General features: G+C 44.5%; 1 protein-coding gene across 1 annotated transcript; it reads left to right on the forward strand.

Annotated features, from left to right (window-relative positions):
* Positions 1–2686: 2686 nt before the first annotated feature.
* LOC137381081 (neuropeptides capa receptor-like) lies at positions 2687–5351 on the forward strand. Its single transcript, XM_068053471.1, has 2 exons — positions 2687–2738; positions 4432–5351. Exons 1-2 carry the CDS (start codon positions 2687–2689, stop codon positions 5349–5351), a joined length of 972 nt encoding a protein of 323 aa, XP_067909572.1.
* Positions 5352–16250: the final 10899 nt, after the last annotated feature.

Raw genomic sequence — 16250 nt, forward strand, 5'->3', positions numbered from 1 at the left:
TAGGTAAACTGGCCATTAGCAATTGCCCCTAGTATAGGTAGGTGGTAGGGAAATATAGGAACAGGTGGGGATGTGGTAGGAATATGGAATTAGCGTAGGATTAGTATAAATGGCTGGTTGATGGTCGGCACAGACCTACCACAGGTGGGTCGAAGGGCCTGTTTCAGTGCTGTATCTCTAAACTAAGCAGATGCATATAAATCCTGTCTCTCGGTATCCCTTCCAATAACTTTACTGATGTAAGGCTCACCGGCCTGTCGTTCCCTGGCTTATCCCTGCTGCCCTTCTTAAATGCAGGCACAACATTAGCTATCCTCCAGTCTTCCTGTACCTCGCCCGTGGCTAACGATGATGCAAAATCTATACCAGGGCCCCAGCAATCTCCTCCCTTTCTTCCCATATCACCCTAGGATACACCTGGTCAGGCCCTGGGATTTATCCACCTTAATGCACTTCAAAACCTCCAACACCTCCTCCTTTATAATGTTGATATGCTCCAGGATATAGGTGTTCCCTCCCTTGAACTCATTCGCTTCCATTACCTTCTCCACGTAAAATATGGACCAGAAAGATTCATTTAAGACCTCGCCCATTTCCCGCGGCTCCACGCATAGATTGCCACATGATCCTTAAGGGGACCTAATCTCTGCCTCGTCACCTTTTTACTCTTAATATACTTAAAGAATCTTTTAGGATTCTCCTTTATCTTATCTGCCTGGGAAATCTCATGGCCCTTTTTCGCCCTCCTAATTTCCTTCTTAAGTGTAGTCCTACATCCCCTATATTCCTCAAGGGACTCGCTTGATCCCAGCTGCCTGTACCTGCCATAAGCCTCCTTCTTTGTCCTTCTTTGTCCTGACCAGACCCTCAATATCCCTCATCAACCAAGGTTCCCTAAACTTTCTAGCCTTGCCCTTCCATCTAACAGGAACATGCAGACCCTGAACTCTTCCTATCTCACTTTTAAAAGCCTCCCACCTGTTAGACGTCCCTTTACCTGTAAACAGCCTCTCCCATTCAACTTTTGAGAGCTCCTGTCTAATGTCATCGAAATTAGCCTTCCCCAATTTAGGACTTCAACGTGTGGACCATTCCTATCCTTTTTGATAACTATCTTGAAGCTAATAGAGTTATGGTCACTGTTCGCAAAGTGCTGCCCCACTGGCACATCAACCACCTGCCCATCCTCTTGTCATAAGAGGAGGTCGACTGTAGCTCCTTCTCTGGTAGGGCCATCCACATACTGTTTCAGAAAACTATCCTGGACACGCTTAACAAATTCTTCCCCAACTGATCCCTTAGCACTAAGGCAATTCTAGTCAATATTACGGAAGTTAAAATCACCTCCTATTACAACCCTAAAATTCCTACACCTATCTGTGATTTCCCTAAATATATGCTCCTCCACTTCCCTCTGACTATTGCGGGGAGGGCTATAGTATAATCCCATCAAAGTGATCACCCCTTTCTTATTTCTAAGTTCTACCCATATGGCTTCGCTGGACATTCCCGCCGGGATATCATCTCTAAGTACTGCCGTGATGTCCTCCCTAATCAACAGTGCAACGTCCCCTCCTCTCTTAACTCCACCTCGGTAACACCGGAAAGAAAGGTGCCCTGGAACATGGAGCTGCCAGTCCTGCCTATCCCTCAACCACATTTCCATAATAGCTATAATATCACAATCCCATGTACTGATCCATGCTCTGAGTTCATCTGCCTTACCTGTATGGCTTCTTGCATTAAAGTAAATGCAGTTAGCCTACCAGACCTTCCACGCTCCCTGCCCTGTCCCTGCCCCGCCTACTTACTGGACTTGCTTGCTTTAACCTCTACATTTGCCTCAACTATCTCATCTGAGAGACTACTACTTGGTGTCCCACCCCCCCCCACCCCCCCCCCCCTCTGCAAGAATAGTTTAAACCCTCCCGAGTAGTGCTAGCAAATCTCCCTGCAACGATATTGGTCCGATTCCCGTTTAGATGCAACCTGTCCTTCTTGTACCGATCACCTCTGCACCAGAAAATGATCCAAATAGCTGAAGCCCTCCCGCCGACACCAGCTCTTTGCCACACATTCATTTTCCTGATCCTTCTATTCCTACCCTCACTAGCACGTGGTACAGGGAGTAAACCTAAGAGTACAACCCTGGAGGTCCTGCTTTTTGACCTTCTACCTAACTCCCAATATTCACTTTGCAGGACCTCATCTCTTTTTTTGCCTATGTCGTTAGCACCAATATGGACGATGACCTATGGCTGCTCATCCTCCCCTTTCAGAATGTCCTGCAGCCGCTCGGATACATCCTTGACCCAAGCACCAGGGAGGCAACATGCCATCCTGGAGTCTCGTTTGTGGCCACAGAAGCGCCTGTCTGCACACCTTACGATAGAATCCCCTATCACTATAACTTTACCAACCCTTTTCATCCCCTGCTGTGCAGCAGAGACCTCCGTGGTGCCACAAACGTGGCTGTTGCTGCTTTCCCCCGGGAGGTCATCCCGGGAGAGTATCCAAAGAGGTATATCTGTTTTGGAGGGGGATGGCCACAGGGGACTCCTGCATTAACTGCCTATGCCTATTTCTCCGTCTGGTGGTCACCCATCTCTTTTCTGCCTGTGCAGCCATTACCTGCGGTGTGACCACCTCACTAAACGTGCTATCCACGACATCCTCAACATCGCCGATGCTCCAGACTGAATCCACCCGCAGCTCCAGCTCCGTAATTCGGGTAGCCAGTAGCTGAAGATGGATACACTTCCTGCACACATGGTCGATTTCCCATATAACGCAGGAGGAACACATCACGGGACTGAGCTCTCCTGACATGACTTGCCCTTCGGTTAATTTGTTATCTCTTAATTTAAAAAATACGAGTTAGAATAGGGGCCTTGTTCTACCCGCTTCAATCTAAAGTACTTTAAAAAAAAAGACTTCAGTAATAGTCACCTCATCACCAGAGATTTTATTTTCAACAAAAAAGCTTACTCCTTTTTTTTTTTAATATTCTAACAGCTTCTACTCAACAATCAATCAACTTGCAGCTCTCCTATGATATTACTGTTTTTTTTTCAAAACTCAGGCGCGTTGCCGCTGCTCTTTTTAAACATCACTCGTCTCACTCAGTCTCCTTCTTTACCGCTGCCCCTGCTCTTCTTAAACACCACTGGTGTCACTCAGGCTCCTTCTTTCCCGTTGTCGCTGCTCTTTTTCAACAACGCTGGTCTCGCTCAGTCTCCTTCTTTCCCGCTGCTGCTCTTTTTAAACAACGTTGGTCTCACTCAGTCTCCTTCTTTCCGCTGTCGCTGCTCTTTTTAAACACCTTTTTTCTCACTCAGTACCACTCTTTCTCGCTGTCGCTGCTCTTTTTAAACAACGCTGCTCTCACTCGGTCTCCCAGGATGTCCAAACCCCGACACTGCAGAGGGTCAGATTGTAGGGAATGGCCAATTCCACGCAGTGTTGAGGGAGTCCAATCTCCGAAACTGTGGTGGATCAGAATGTGGAAAATCTATAATCCCAGACAGGCTGGACGGAGACCAATCCCCGATATTCTGGTGGTTTAGATTGCGGGGAATGTCCAATCACAGACCGGCTGTTGGGAGACTAATCCCCGATTCTCTGGTCGTTTAGACTGCGGGGAATATCCAACCCCAGATAGGGTGGAGGTAGTCCAATCCCTGATACACCAGAGGTTTAGATTGCGGAGAATGTACAACCCCAGGCAGGCTGGAGGGAGACCATTCCCCGATACGCTGGTGGTTTAGACTGCAGGAAATATACAATATCAGACCGGCTGTCGGGAGACAAATCCCTGATACTCTGGTGGTTTAAATTCCGGGGAATGTCCAATCCCAGATAGGGTGGAGGGAGACCAATTCGCGATTTTCTGGTGGTTTAGATGATGGGGAATGTCCAATTCCAGACAGAGTGGAGGGAGACCAATCCCCGATACACTTGTGGGTTAGGTAGCGTGGAATATCCAATCAAAGACAAGGTGAATGGAGTCCAATCCCAGACATTCTGGTGGTTCAGATTGTGGGGGATTTCCATTCCAAGACTGGGTGGAGGGAGAGCAATGCATCCCAGGTGAATTTGTGCTGGGGTTCAGATCTAATGGGGAAAGCTGGGTATTCAGAATAACCTGCGAATCACGTGAAATTTGAGGCTGGTGGCTTCAATCATATAGTTAATACGCTGACCTGCCTCCTGAAAGCACTCGGTTCATTGCTCCTTGTCCTGCCTCTGTTAAAACTGGGAAGTAGGGCTCTTGGAGGCGGGGTCAGATCCCTGGATGAGATTCTTTATCCTCTGACCCGCACTCAATGCACTTGTTTGTGGTATGTAAATACTGCCCTCAGTGTCTGAGTTAGACTCGGAGCTTGTTTGATCATTAATGTCAAGGATCATTTTTCTTTCTGTCTCTTACAGCTAATTTACTGGCGATTGTGATCCTGTCCTGGGGAAAGTGCGGCCTTTCAACCTGCACCACTCGCTACCTAGTGACGATGGCAAGAGCGGATCTGCTTTTCATTATCACGAGGGTGATACTGTGGACTATCGGTTATTATTATTTCCCGCCACCTTACCTAAACATCCCTTCTGTGTGTCGTGTTATCGCTTTCCTGTGTCATGCAGCCACAGACTGTTCTGTCTGGTTCACAGTTGCTTTCACTTTTGATCGATTTGTGCTCATCTGTTCCCAGAAGCTGAAAGCAAAATATTGCACTGAGAAAACTGCAGTTGTGGTTTTAGCAACAACCTGCATTCGACTCTGTCTCAAAAACATTCCCTTTTATTTTGCACATGACCCTGGAGAGAAAACCGACAATGTACCATGGGGCTGTTATACAAAGCCAAGCTATTTTAGTGAGCCCGGATGGGTGGGATTTGATTGGTTTGATAAGGTTTTAGCCCCATTACTCCCATTTGCTTTAATTCTGTTACTCAATGCTCTGACAGTCAGGCACATTTTAGTGGCCAGTCGAGTCCGTGAGGGACTCAGGTGTCAGAGCAAGGGAGCGAATTGCAGTGACCCAGAAATGGAGAGCAGAAGGAAGTCTGCGATATTACTCTTTACCATCTCTGTCAACTTCATACTTCTGTGGTTGGTATATTTCATAGATTTATTATTTTATAACATTACAGGAAGAGATCCTGGGGTTTACAACGATTCAGAATTTAGTTCTACAAGTTGGATTTATGCTGCTGAGTTTAAGTTGCTGCACAAACACATTTATTTATGGCGCTCCTCAGTCCAGGTTCAGAGAACAGCTCAAGAGTGTGGTGAAATATCCGGTGATATTAATTATTCAATTAATGAAAGGACAAAACAACAGATAGGAATCTAGAGGCGGTTCCCAGTAAGTTCATCAATGAATGTAATATTTACTCCACGAGATGACGGACAGCTGGATAACACGAAATGCACAAATGACACGGGGAGTTGGGGTGTATGGCGTTGAAGATTGGGGGAGGTGGAAAGTTGGGGCGGGGCGTGGGGGGGTATGCATCAGAGCGTCCACTTCAGGACAGCAGAGGGAACAGCAGCCAATGAATTGTCTCCGCAGGTTTGTTTCTCCGCGTCTGCTCAGAAAGTAAAGCTTGGACCAACAAATGCTGAATGTTGCAGAGGCTGGACATCTTCCCTTGCTAGTTTCTTATTGTTGTTTGTTTTACTTTTGGAACCTTAATTGATTCCATCCCCGTTCCATTTCCCCCACTGGTCATTTCCATCTCTCACTGTCACACTCACCCATACCACAGCACCCCCTGCCCCCGTTTCTCCCCTCCCCCCACCCCGATCCCTGATTCAATCTGTATGAGTGAGAGTTTTGGGCGGGGATATCGTACACATGTTGAGGAAGTGGGGATGCGCTCAGCATAGGAGCTGACAGTCGGATCTGCAGCTTGGCGGCTGCACAGTCAGAGCTGGTTGAGTCTCATCCTGGCTCCCATCTCAGCTGATATTGTTCACAGTTCAGTCCACTTAGATACTGCCCCTCTATCGTGGAACTATCTGTCAATACTCCTCTCAAAAGAAAAAAAATAAAAAAGCCCTTGAAGCTTCTGTCCTTGTAAAATACTGCCCGATCTCCAACTTCAGCTTCCTCTCCAAAGTCTTTGAATGTGTTATCGTCTGCCATATCCATGCTGAACTTTCCCTACAATCAGGATTCAGTCCATGCCTCAGTACTGAAACGGCTCATATCAAAGTCACAAATGACCTTCAATGTTACTTTGGCAACGGTAGACAGTCCGTCCTCTCCCTTCTTGGCTGGTCTGCAGCCTTTGGCGCATTTTACCACAACATCCTCTTCGAATGCCTCCCCACTATCATTCAGCTGTGTGGTACTGATCGTGCCTTGTTTTATTCCTATCTATCTGATCTTAGCCAGAGGGCCACCTGAAATGGCTTTGCTTTCCATTTGAGGAACTGTCCTTTGCCCCTCCTATTTTTCATCAGCATGCTGCTCCTCGGCGACATCATCCAAAAACAAATCAGTGCACATATGTACATTGGTTGAGGGAAGGGCATGATTGGCAACTAAATATCCCAGGATATCGATGCTTCAGGCGGGATAGAGAGGGAGGTAAAAGGGGTGGAGGAGTTGCATTACTGGTCAAAGAGGATATCACAGCTGTGCTGAAGGAGGGCACTATGGAGGACTCGAGCAGTGAGGCAATATGGACAGAACTCAGAAATAGGAAGGGTGTGGTAACAATGTTGGGGCTGTACTACAGGCCTCCCAACAGCGAGCGTGAGATAGAGGTACAAATATGTAAACAGATTATGGAAAGATGTAGGAGCAACAGGGTGGTGGTGATAGGAAATTTTAATTTTCCCAACATTGACTGGGATTCGCTTAGTGTTAGAGGTCCAGATGGAGCAGAATTTGTAAGGAGCATCCAGGAAGGTTTTCTAGAGCAGTATGTAAATAGTCCAACTCGGGAAGGGGCCATACTGGACCTGGTGTTGGGGAATGAGCCCGGCCAGGTTGTTGAAGTTTCAGTAGGGGACTACTTTGGGAATAGTGATCACAATTCCGTAAGCTTTAAAATACTCATGGACAAAGACGAGAGTGGTCCTAAAGGAAGAGTGCTAAATTGGGGGAAGGCCAACTATACCAAAATTCGGCAGGAGCTGGGAAATGGAGATTGGGAGCAGCTGTTTGAAGGTAAATCCACATGTGATATGTGGGAGACTTTTAAAGAGAGGTTGATTAGCGTTCAGGAGAGACATGTTCCTGTGAAAATGAGGGATAGAAATGGCAAGATTAGGGAACCATGGATGACAGGTGAAATTGTGAGACTAGCTAAGAGGAAAAAGGAAGCATACATAAGGTGTAGGCGGCTGATGAAAGACGAAGCTTTGAAAGAATATCGGGAATGTAGGACCAATCTGAAACGAGGAATTAAGAGGGCTAAAAGGGGTCATGAAATATCTTTAGCAAACAAGGTTAAGGAAAATCCCAAAGCCTTTTATTCATATATAAGGAGAAAGAGGGTAACTAGAGAAAGGATTGGCCCACTAAAGGACAAAGGAGGAATGTTATGCTTGGACTCAGAGAAAATGGGTGAGATTCTAAACGAGTACTTTGCATCGGTATTCACCGAGGAGAGGGACATGACGGATGTTGAGGTTAGGAACAGATGTTTGATTACTCTAGGTCAAGTCGGCATAAGGAGGGAGGAAGTGTTGGGTATTCTAAAGGGCATTAAGGTGGACAAGTCCCCAGGTCCGGATGGGATCTATCCCAGGTTACTGAGGGAAGCGAGAGAGGAAATAGCTGGGGCCTTAACAGATATCTTTGCAGCATCCTTAAACACGGGTGAGGTCCCGGAGGACTGGAGAATTGCTAATGTTGTCCCCTTGTTTAAGAAGGGTAGCAGGGATAATACAGGTAATTATAGACCGGTGAGCCTGACGTCAGTGGTAGGGAAGCTGCTGGAGAAGATACTGAGGTATAGGATCCAGTCCCATTTGGAAGAAAATGGGCTTATCAGTGATAGGCAACATGGTTTTGTGCAGGGAAGGTCATGTCTTACCAACTTAATAGAATTCTTTGAGGAAGTGACAAAGTTGATTGATGAGGGAAGGGCTGTCGATGCCATATACATGGACTTCAGTAAGGCGTTTGATAAGGTTCCCCATGGCAGGCTGATGTAGAAAGTGAAGGCGCTTGGGGTCCAAGGTGTACAAGCTAGATGGATAAAGAACTGGCTGGGCAACAGGAGACAGAGAGTAGCAGTAGAGGGGAGTTTCTCAAAATGGAGACGTGTGACCAGTGGTGTTCCACAGGGATCCGTGCTGGGACCACTGTTGTTTGTGATATACATTAATGATTTGGAGGAAAGTATAGGTGGACTGATTAGCAAGTTTGCAGACGACACTAAGATTGGTGGAGTAGCAGATAGTGAAGGGGACTGTCAGAGAATACAGCAGAATATAGATAGATTAGAGAGTTGGGCAGAGAAATGGCAGATGGCGTTCAATCAGGGAAAATGCGAGGTGATGCATTTTGGAAGATCCAATTCAAGAGTGAACTATACAGTAAATGGAAAAGTCCTGGGGAAAATTGATGTCCAGAGAGATTTGGGTGTTCAGGTCCACTGTTCCCTGAAGGTGGCAACGCAGGTAAATAGAGTGGTCAAGAAGACATACGGCATGCTTTCCTTCATCGGACGGGGCATTGAGTACAAGATTTGGCAGGTCATGTTACAGTTGTATAGGACTTTGGTTCGGCCACATTTGGAATACTGCGTACAGTTCTGGTCGCCACATTATCAAAAGGATGTGGATGCTTTGGAGAGGGTGCAGAGGAGGTTCACCAGGATGTTGCCTGGTATGGAGGGCGCTAGCTATGAAGAGAGGTTGAGTAGATTAGGATTATTTTCATTAGAAAGACGGAGGTTGAGGGGGGACCTGATTGAGGTGTACAAAATCATGAGAGGTATAGACAGGGTGGATAGCAAGAGGCATTTTCCCAGAGTGGGGGTTTCAATTACTAGAGGACACGAGTTCAAAGTGAAAGGGGAAATGTTTAGGGGGGATATGCGTGGAAAGTTCTTTACGCAGAGGGTGGTGGTCACCTGGAACGCATTGCCAGTGGAGGTGGTAGACGCGGGCACGATGGAGTCTTTTAAGATGTATCTAGACAGATACATGAATGGGCAGGAAGAAAAGAGATACAGAACCTTAGAAAATAGGCGACATGTTTAGAGAGAGGATCTGGATCGGCGCAGGCTTGGAGGGCCGAAGGGCCTGTTCCTGTGCTGTAATTATCTTTGTTCTTTGTTCTTTGTTCTATATTGCGGAAACCCAACGCGACCTCACCATCACTGCTGTCGAGCCCTCGAACTAATTTTCGGTAATATAGAAGCCATTGACTTCTGCCACTACCACAATTCCTGGCAACTATCTGTGGCAGAATCATACTGTGAGCAGCCATGATGTCATATTTGAACCCCGAATGAGCCTCTGGCCAGGTTTCAGCTCCGTCCCTGAGACGGTCTATTTCCAGCTCCAGTAACATCTCTCAACGCCCTCCATGCCGAAGCCCATTTGCTACAGAAATCCTCATCACTGCCTGTGATTCATCTGAAATTGACAATTCTACTGTACATTTAACTGGTCTCCCACAGACTACCGTCCATAATCTTCAGCTCATCCAAAACCCTGCTGCCATGTGCTTACTCACATCAAGTCCCGTTCGCCCATCATCCCTGTTCTTGTTGACATACAATGGCTCACAGGAAAACCACGCCTCAATTTTAGGAACATGGGAGCAGGAGTAGGCAATTCAGCTCATCAATACTGCTCCGTCTTTCAATAAGATCATGGTGGATCGTCTACATCTGTAACACTTTTCGTCGCTCTCCCCATATCCCGTGATATCATTCTTAACCAGATAACTTTTGCTTTCTGTCCTGAAAATGCTCAATGATTGATCTTCCACAGCCCTCTGGTTTAGAGAATTCCAAAGTTTCACCACCCTCTGAGTGAAGACATTCTTCCTCATCTCAGTCATAAATGGTCTACAACTTATTCTGTGACTATGTCTCCTGGATTTAGACTCAGCGCCCAGGGCAGACATCCTATCTACATCCACCCTCTCACCCCCTGTAAGAATTTTCTAAGTGTCAATGAGATCACCTCTCATTCTTCGAAACTCTAGATAGTACAGGCCCAATTTCCTCAATCTAGTTCCATCACTCAGTTCCACCATCCCACAGATTATTCCATTGAACCTCTGTTGCAATCCCTCTACGGCAAGTATATCCCTCCTTAGATGAGGAGACCAAAACTGTACACAATATTCCAGGTGCAGTCTCACCAAGACTCCATATAATTGCTGCAAGACTTCTTTGCTCCTGTGCTGAAAACCACTTGCGATGATGGCCAAAACGCCATTTGCCTTATTATGTCTTTGCTGCATGTGCATGCTAGTTTATAATGACTCGAGACATGTTCTTTCGACATCAACAATTCCCAGCCTTTCATCATTTAAGAAATGCCATCCATTTCTGTTTTTGTACCAAAGTGGATAACTTCACATTTATTCACATTGTATTCCATCTGCCATGTTGCTGCCCATTCACTCAGCCTGTCCAGGACACCGAAGCCTCCCTGCATCCTCCTCAAACCTGATACTTCCAACTCGTTTTGTGTGATCGGAAATTTTGGAAATATAACGTTCAGTCTCGATATGCAAATCATTTATATAGATTGTGAACAGCACTGATCCTTTCTATACCCCACTAGTAACATCCTGCCATCCTGAGAATGACACCTTATTCCTCATGCCTTATTTATGCCTGTTAGCCAATTATCAATGCATACTATTATATTATCTCCAATCCCATAAGCTCGAATAGTTTTTAATAAGCACCTGCGTGGGACCAAATCAAAAGCTTTCTGAAAATCCAAATACATCACACACACTCGTTCTTCTTTATCTATGCTGCAAAGACCATCCTCAAAACACTCCAGCAGGATTGTTAAATGCGATTTCCCTTCCGCAAATCCATGTTGACTCTTCCAATCATATCATAATTTTCTCAGCGTCTAGCTATCCCATCCTTTATAAATAATTCTAACATTATCCCTACTACTGAAGTAAAACTAACAGGTTTGTAATTCCCTGTGTTCTCTCTCCCTCTTTTCTTAAGTATTATAGTTAACTTGCTACTTTCCAGTCTCCAGAACCTTTCCAGAAAATATAGAATTTTGAAAGGTAACCGCCTATGCATTCACTATCTCGATAGCCATCGCCTTCAAAACTCTGGGATGTAGCTTATCTGGTCCAGGGTAAAGGCCTCTTCGGGTATTTAATTGAAACCCCCCGACCCGGGCCCGGCTTGACCACATCCAACCGGAACTAGACCCAGGCGCGAGCACTTTAACTTTTTGCACCTGACCCGACCCGACCCGACGATCATAATAAAGTTAATGATTTCAAACAGGTTATTGTAATCTACCTTATCCCAATGTTGTGATCCGGTTTTCCAGTCCATCAACAGGCTATTCCTGCAGATGAAGTTGCAGGGAATTGTTTCTGATCCCGTTACCATGAACAAACTGACCCACCTCTAACTTTCACCCACGAGCACTTTATGTCCGATTTCATTGGACAGTGATCAGTGGGCCAAACCTAGTGATTTCCTTACCCCCTCCCTTTTTTAGTCAACGCAGTTTTCGTAGGGTTGTCAGGCTGCAGAGATTTGCAGTGGTGGCAGAGGAAGTGTGGGGGGCGGGGAGGCGGTGGGTGTGCAAGGCCATGAGGGATTGAACATGAGTAAAACAGAGGCCAATGATCTTTTTCATACTGCAATTCCTAAGCTCAGTGAATTCAATTCAGAGAGATCAGACTGGAAGCTAAATTCAGTGAAATGAAATTTTGATTGATTGGAAAAATGGCAGAGCTGATCGCAGGTTTACCTCGTGCTGTTTGATTGTTAATGTACAGTGCTGCAGTTTTGTGGTGCTGTCAAATTATTAGTCTGCAGTAGTGCAATCTTCTGCATTGTTTGATTGAAGACTTCTGGTTGATCAGCATACACATAATGGCCAGCAGCTCGAACAGCCGACAAAACAAAACTAAAAGTTAATGTTGGCAAAGTATGTTGACCTATTTCCAGCATTGACATTTTAAACAATTTTACATAAAGATTCGCGTCAATTTAAAAAAACATTCTTACCCTAGATTATTTGATGTCATGGATGAATCTCAACCCTCCAAAGCTCTCAGACTGTCCATCTACCCTTTGTGATCTTTGTAAGTTTTTGCAGCACTGCCAGATAACCAATCAGTAAGCGCTGCTTGTTAATTGCTTTTACACACTGGACTGTCTTGTTCTCTATAAGATTACAGTTCAGTCTTAGCAGCGACAAAACATCCCAGAAACCCTGATTTGAAGTATTAAAATGCAAAACAAATAATCTAACAGTGATCAAATATAGTTATGTATTTATTGAACATCTTTCTTCCAACTCCTTGAGTACATAAAATTAAAGATTCTAACTCTAGGAGCCTAGCTAAGTTTTTGTAGATAACTTTCAAATACACACAGTATTTCTTTTTTCTGTCAGAAATATCAGCTTGTCTCTTTTGAGAGTTTCAAACAACGTCTTGACTCCCTCATGATTTTTAACCAGTCTTCTAATGTGATTATCCATTTTCGCTCACAAAGAAAGATTTGCCCTTCTCTAGCACCTTTCACAACCTCAGGACGTCCCAAACCACTTTCCACCCAATGAAGGCCTTTGTGAATTGTCGTCACTGTTGTAAAGTGGGAAATACAGCAGTCATAGCCATCAACAAGCTCCCACAAACAGCACTGTGATAATAACCAGATAAAACTGAAACAAATTGCATCAAAGCATTGATTAAAACGAAAACAAATAGCCTGCTCCAACGAAGCATTCAATAGGATGTTCAATGAATATTTGAGTTAGTCGTCTCAGTTACAGACATAGCAAATACCTAGTCTCAGTTACAGACATAAAAAAAATGAAAAGAACAGAAGGTTTTATAAATTAACACGTAAAATAAAATAGTCAACAGGGAAGGTTTAAGGGCAGTCTTCCGCTAATCGATTGTGCTTCCAGCTACGCTCAATTTCATCTCCCTGCTGCCACTGTTCGCCGGAATGCAAAGTATACTTCTCACCAACCTGGCCAATTTAGGGTATGTAACACTGTGCTCCTTCCACCAGCCCAACAGATCATACTCGTTTTCCATCGCCGACACAACAGGTCTCTGTGCTGTATACCGCTGCACGTCATTATTTGTGTCTATTTCTTCATGAACATTCTCCCATTCAGCAAATGCAGTCACTGCCTTTTTGGCAGTTTGGGTTCATCATCAGCCACTTTTCTTTCCTTCACAGGGTCCTCTGTTTTTATGTTGCTGATAAGTCTGCGCAATTCAGAACAAACTTATTTCCTACCATGGCTGGACAACGTTTGCAGCTGATTAAATTTAGTCCACAGAAATTTTGCTATCTTGTGCTCGTCATTTATTTTAATTTTCCTCAGAAGCCACTATCTGTGCCGTTCCCTGACAACTGCTTGCATTGGCGTATCTGAAAATAGTGGCATTCAGAGTCGTTTAAGTTTCTCAAACCACGGAATTACCAGGTTTAATATAGGATACCGGTCTCCCTCGAGTTCGCTCTGAGCTTCAGAAAATGGTCAGAAGAAATCAGCCAAAAACTGCAAGACATCGGGGGCGATGTTTTCCAGCCTACAGTTTTCCCCACGCTGTTTCAGCTTCTCGTGCAGCTCATGATAAATATCCTGTATTGAATCCACTGTCAGATACAAAGTACTGTAGCTCGGTTCTCCCATTGTTTTCATAGATTTAGACAACTGTGCAGCAAGGCCAGACTGTTTAACATATATCGCCAAGGCTTTGGCATGATGTATAGTTTCAACAACATCTCGTGCTTCAGAAGCTAATTCCTTTCGATCAAGTGCATGTTGAAGGATCCTGTTATCGACGTGCTACTGACAATCCAGACGTCGATGTGGTCTAAGATCAAGCACTATTTTAGCGCCTTGATCTGTCACCCAGACCATTAGATTTAAATTTTCTGGGTCGAATCCAGAAGTTTTCACTAGCAGCTTTAAAATCTCACACCTGATGTTTTCGCCAGTTTTGCCGTCCTGCAGTGGAAATATAGCTGTTGCTAAAACGTTTCCATTAAGTTTAAAATCTACTGTGATGTAATGACAAGTTATCGACATATAATGGATTTTACAGTAGTCATCAGTCCACATGTCAGTTGTCATTCCCACATTCACATCCTGTAGTCTGTCAGTAATCTGAGAAATTACTTGTTTTCTCTTTTCTTCGGCCACATCACGACACCGTCTTGAAACTGTACATGGATTTGGTAACACAGTTGATGCGGATACTTGACCGTATGTCGCACCCACATTGATAAGCTCTTGTGCTAGCTCAACAAACCCTTCACCACAGACAGTTTCGAAAGATCGAATATCCTTGCAACAGAAACTCATGCATTTGACTATAATTTCTGATTTCTTGTGAGTGGGTATGTTTTTTTTTCCTGTCCGTACAAAGTAAGTTAAATCTGACCGACTTGGCCCTGCTGTGGGTCGAGTACATCCTTTTACAGTGTGCCGCTGCAAAGATGAATTTCCTGTCTTTTTGCTGTGATATGTTAGTAGAAGTTTGCAAGATTTACATTGTACAAATCCACTTGAACTTTTACTATTGCGGAAAACAACAACATTGAAATGTTCCCACACAGAAGATTTACGTTTTCCAGCGACAGGACTTTCCACTGCTAAACATTTTCCAGTAGACAGCATTTGTTTTACATCCGTAGTGTACAGTAATATAAAATCACCTTTGAACACATGTAGTCAGGTCTAGTCGTGTTTGGGTCAGGCAGCCAGGCTTTAAGTTAGATTTCTACTTCCAAGTCCTACTGTTGAAAGGAAAACAAGCAGACACTGTTTAAAATGTGTCCTTAAACATCTCACCTAGTCTTTAAAAAACCGCCGCATCATTATAGTGCAGCCATTTTTTTCTGCTGTTCACTGTCCAATAACATTGAACAGTGAGACTCTGGATCTGAACCAGGAACATTCATTACAGTTTGGAGACAGAAAGCAGCAATGATTTTCAATAGTGAGTTCTTCTCATTCTGTCTCTCTCGCTCTGTCCAGACACTGCCTGAGAAATACCTCTCTCTTCCCCCCGACTCACTCCATGTCCCAGGACCAGTACCTGCTAAAGGCCTGCTTGCAGACCCGAACCCAACAGGACCTGACAACATGTGTCGGGTTTGGGTCGGTCACTCTTCCGGGTCGAGCTCTTGGGCTCGGGTCGGACAAACACAGTATTAATCGGACTTGAAAGGATGTTTAAAAAGATGAAGATTGGAGCCGCGAAGTCAGTGATTGTTTGGTCATGACTTAAACAGAAACCCATGGAGTTGTGCCACACTGTACCAGCATCTGTATTGCTTAAAATAAACACAGCAATTGCCAGAAGTCTCAGTAAATATCATTATACATTATATTACCTCTGAGCTTCAGAAGATGGTCGGAGGAAATCCACCAAAAACTGCAAGACATCAGGAGCGATGTTTTCCAGCCTGTAGCTTTCCCCACGCTGTTCCAGTTTCTCGTACAGCTCATGATAAACAGACTGAATTGAATTCAGTGTCAGATACACAGTACTGTACCTCGTTTCTTCCATTGGATTTAAAGTTTTCGACAACTGTGCAGCAAGACCAGACTGTTTAATATATGTCACCAAGTCTTTGGCATGATGTATAGTTTCTACAACATCCGGAGCTTCAGATGCTAATTCCTTTGGATCAAGTGAATGTTGAAGGACCGTGTTATATACATGGTTCTGACAATCCAGAAGTCGATATGGTCGAAGATCAAACACTATGTTAGTGCCTTGATCTGTCACCCAGACTAGTTTATGTAAATTTGCTGGGTCGCATCCAAATGTATTTTCGAGCAGATTTAAAATCGCCTGCTTGATGTTTTTACCAGTTTTGACGTCCTCCAGTGGAAACATTGCTGTTGTTAAATCTTTGACATTAAGTTTAAAATCTACTGTGATGTAATGACAAATTACCGACATATAATGGATTTTATTGTAGTCATCCGTCCACATGTCAGTTGCCGTTCCCACATTCACATCCTTCAGTATGTCAGTAATCTGAGAAATTAGTTATTTTCTCTTTTCTTTGGCCAC

Source organism: Heterodontus francisci, chromosome 21 (assembly GCF_036365525.1).
Source record: "Heterodontus francisci isolate sHetFra1 chromosome 21, sHetFra1.hap1, whole genome shotgun sequence".
Classification (NCBI taxonomy): Eukaryota; Metazoa; Chordata; class Chondrichthyes; order Heterodontiformes; family Heterodontidae; genus Heterodontus; species Heterodontus francisci.

Coding starts and splice junctions, on each gene's coding strand:
- LOC137381081 (XM_068053471.1), top strand. CDS start 2,687: ATGCTCCAGACTGAATCCACCCGCAGCTCCAGCTCCGTAATTCGGGTA. Junction 2,739..4,431: donor CTCCGTAATTCGGGTAGCCA/GTAGCTGAAGAT, acceptor TGTCTCTTACAG/CTAATTTACTGGCGATTGTG.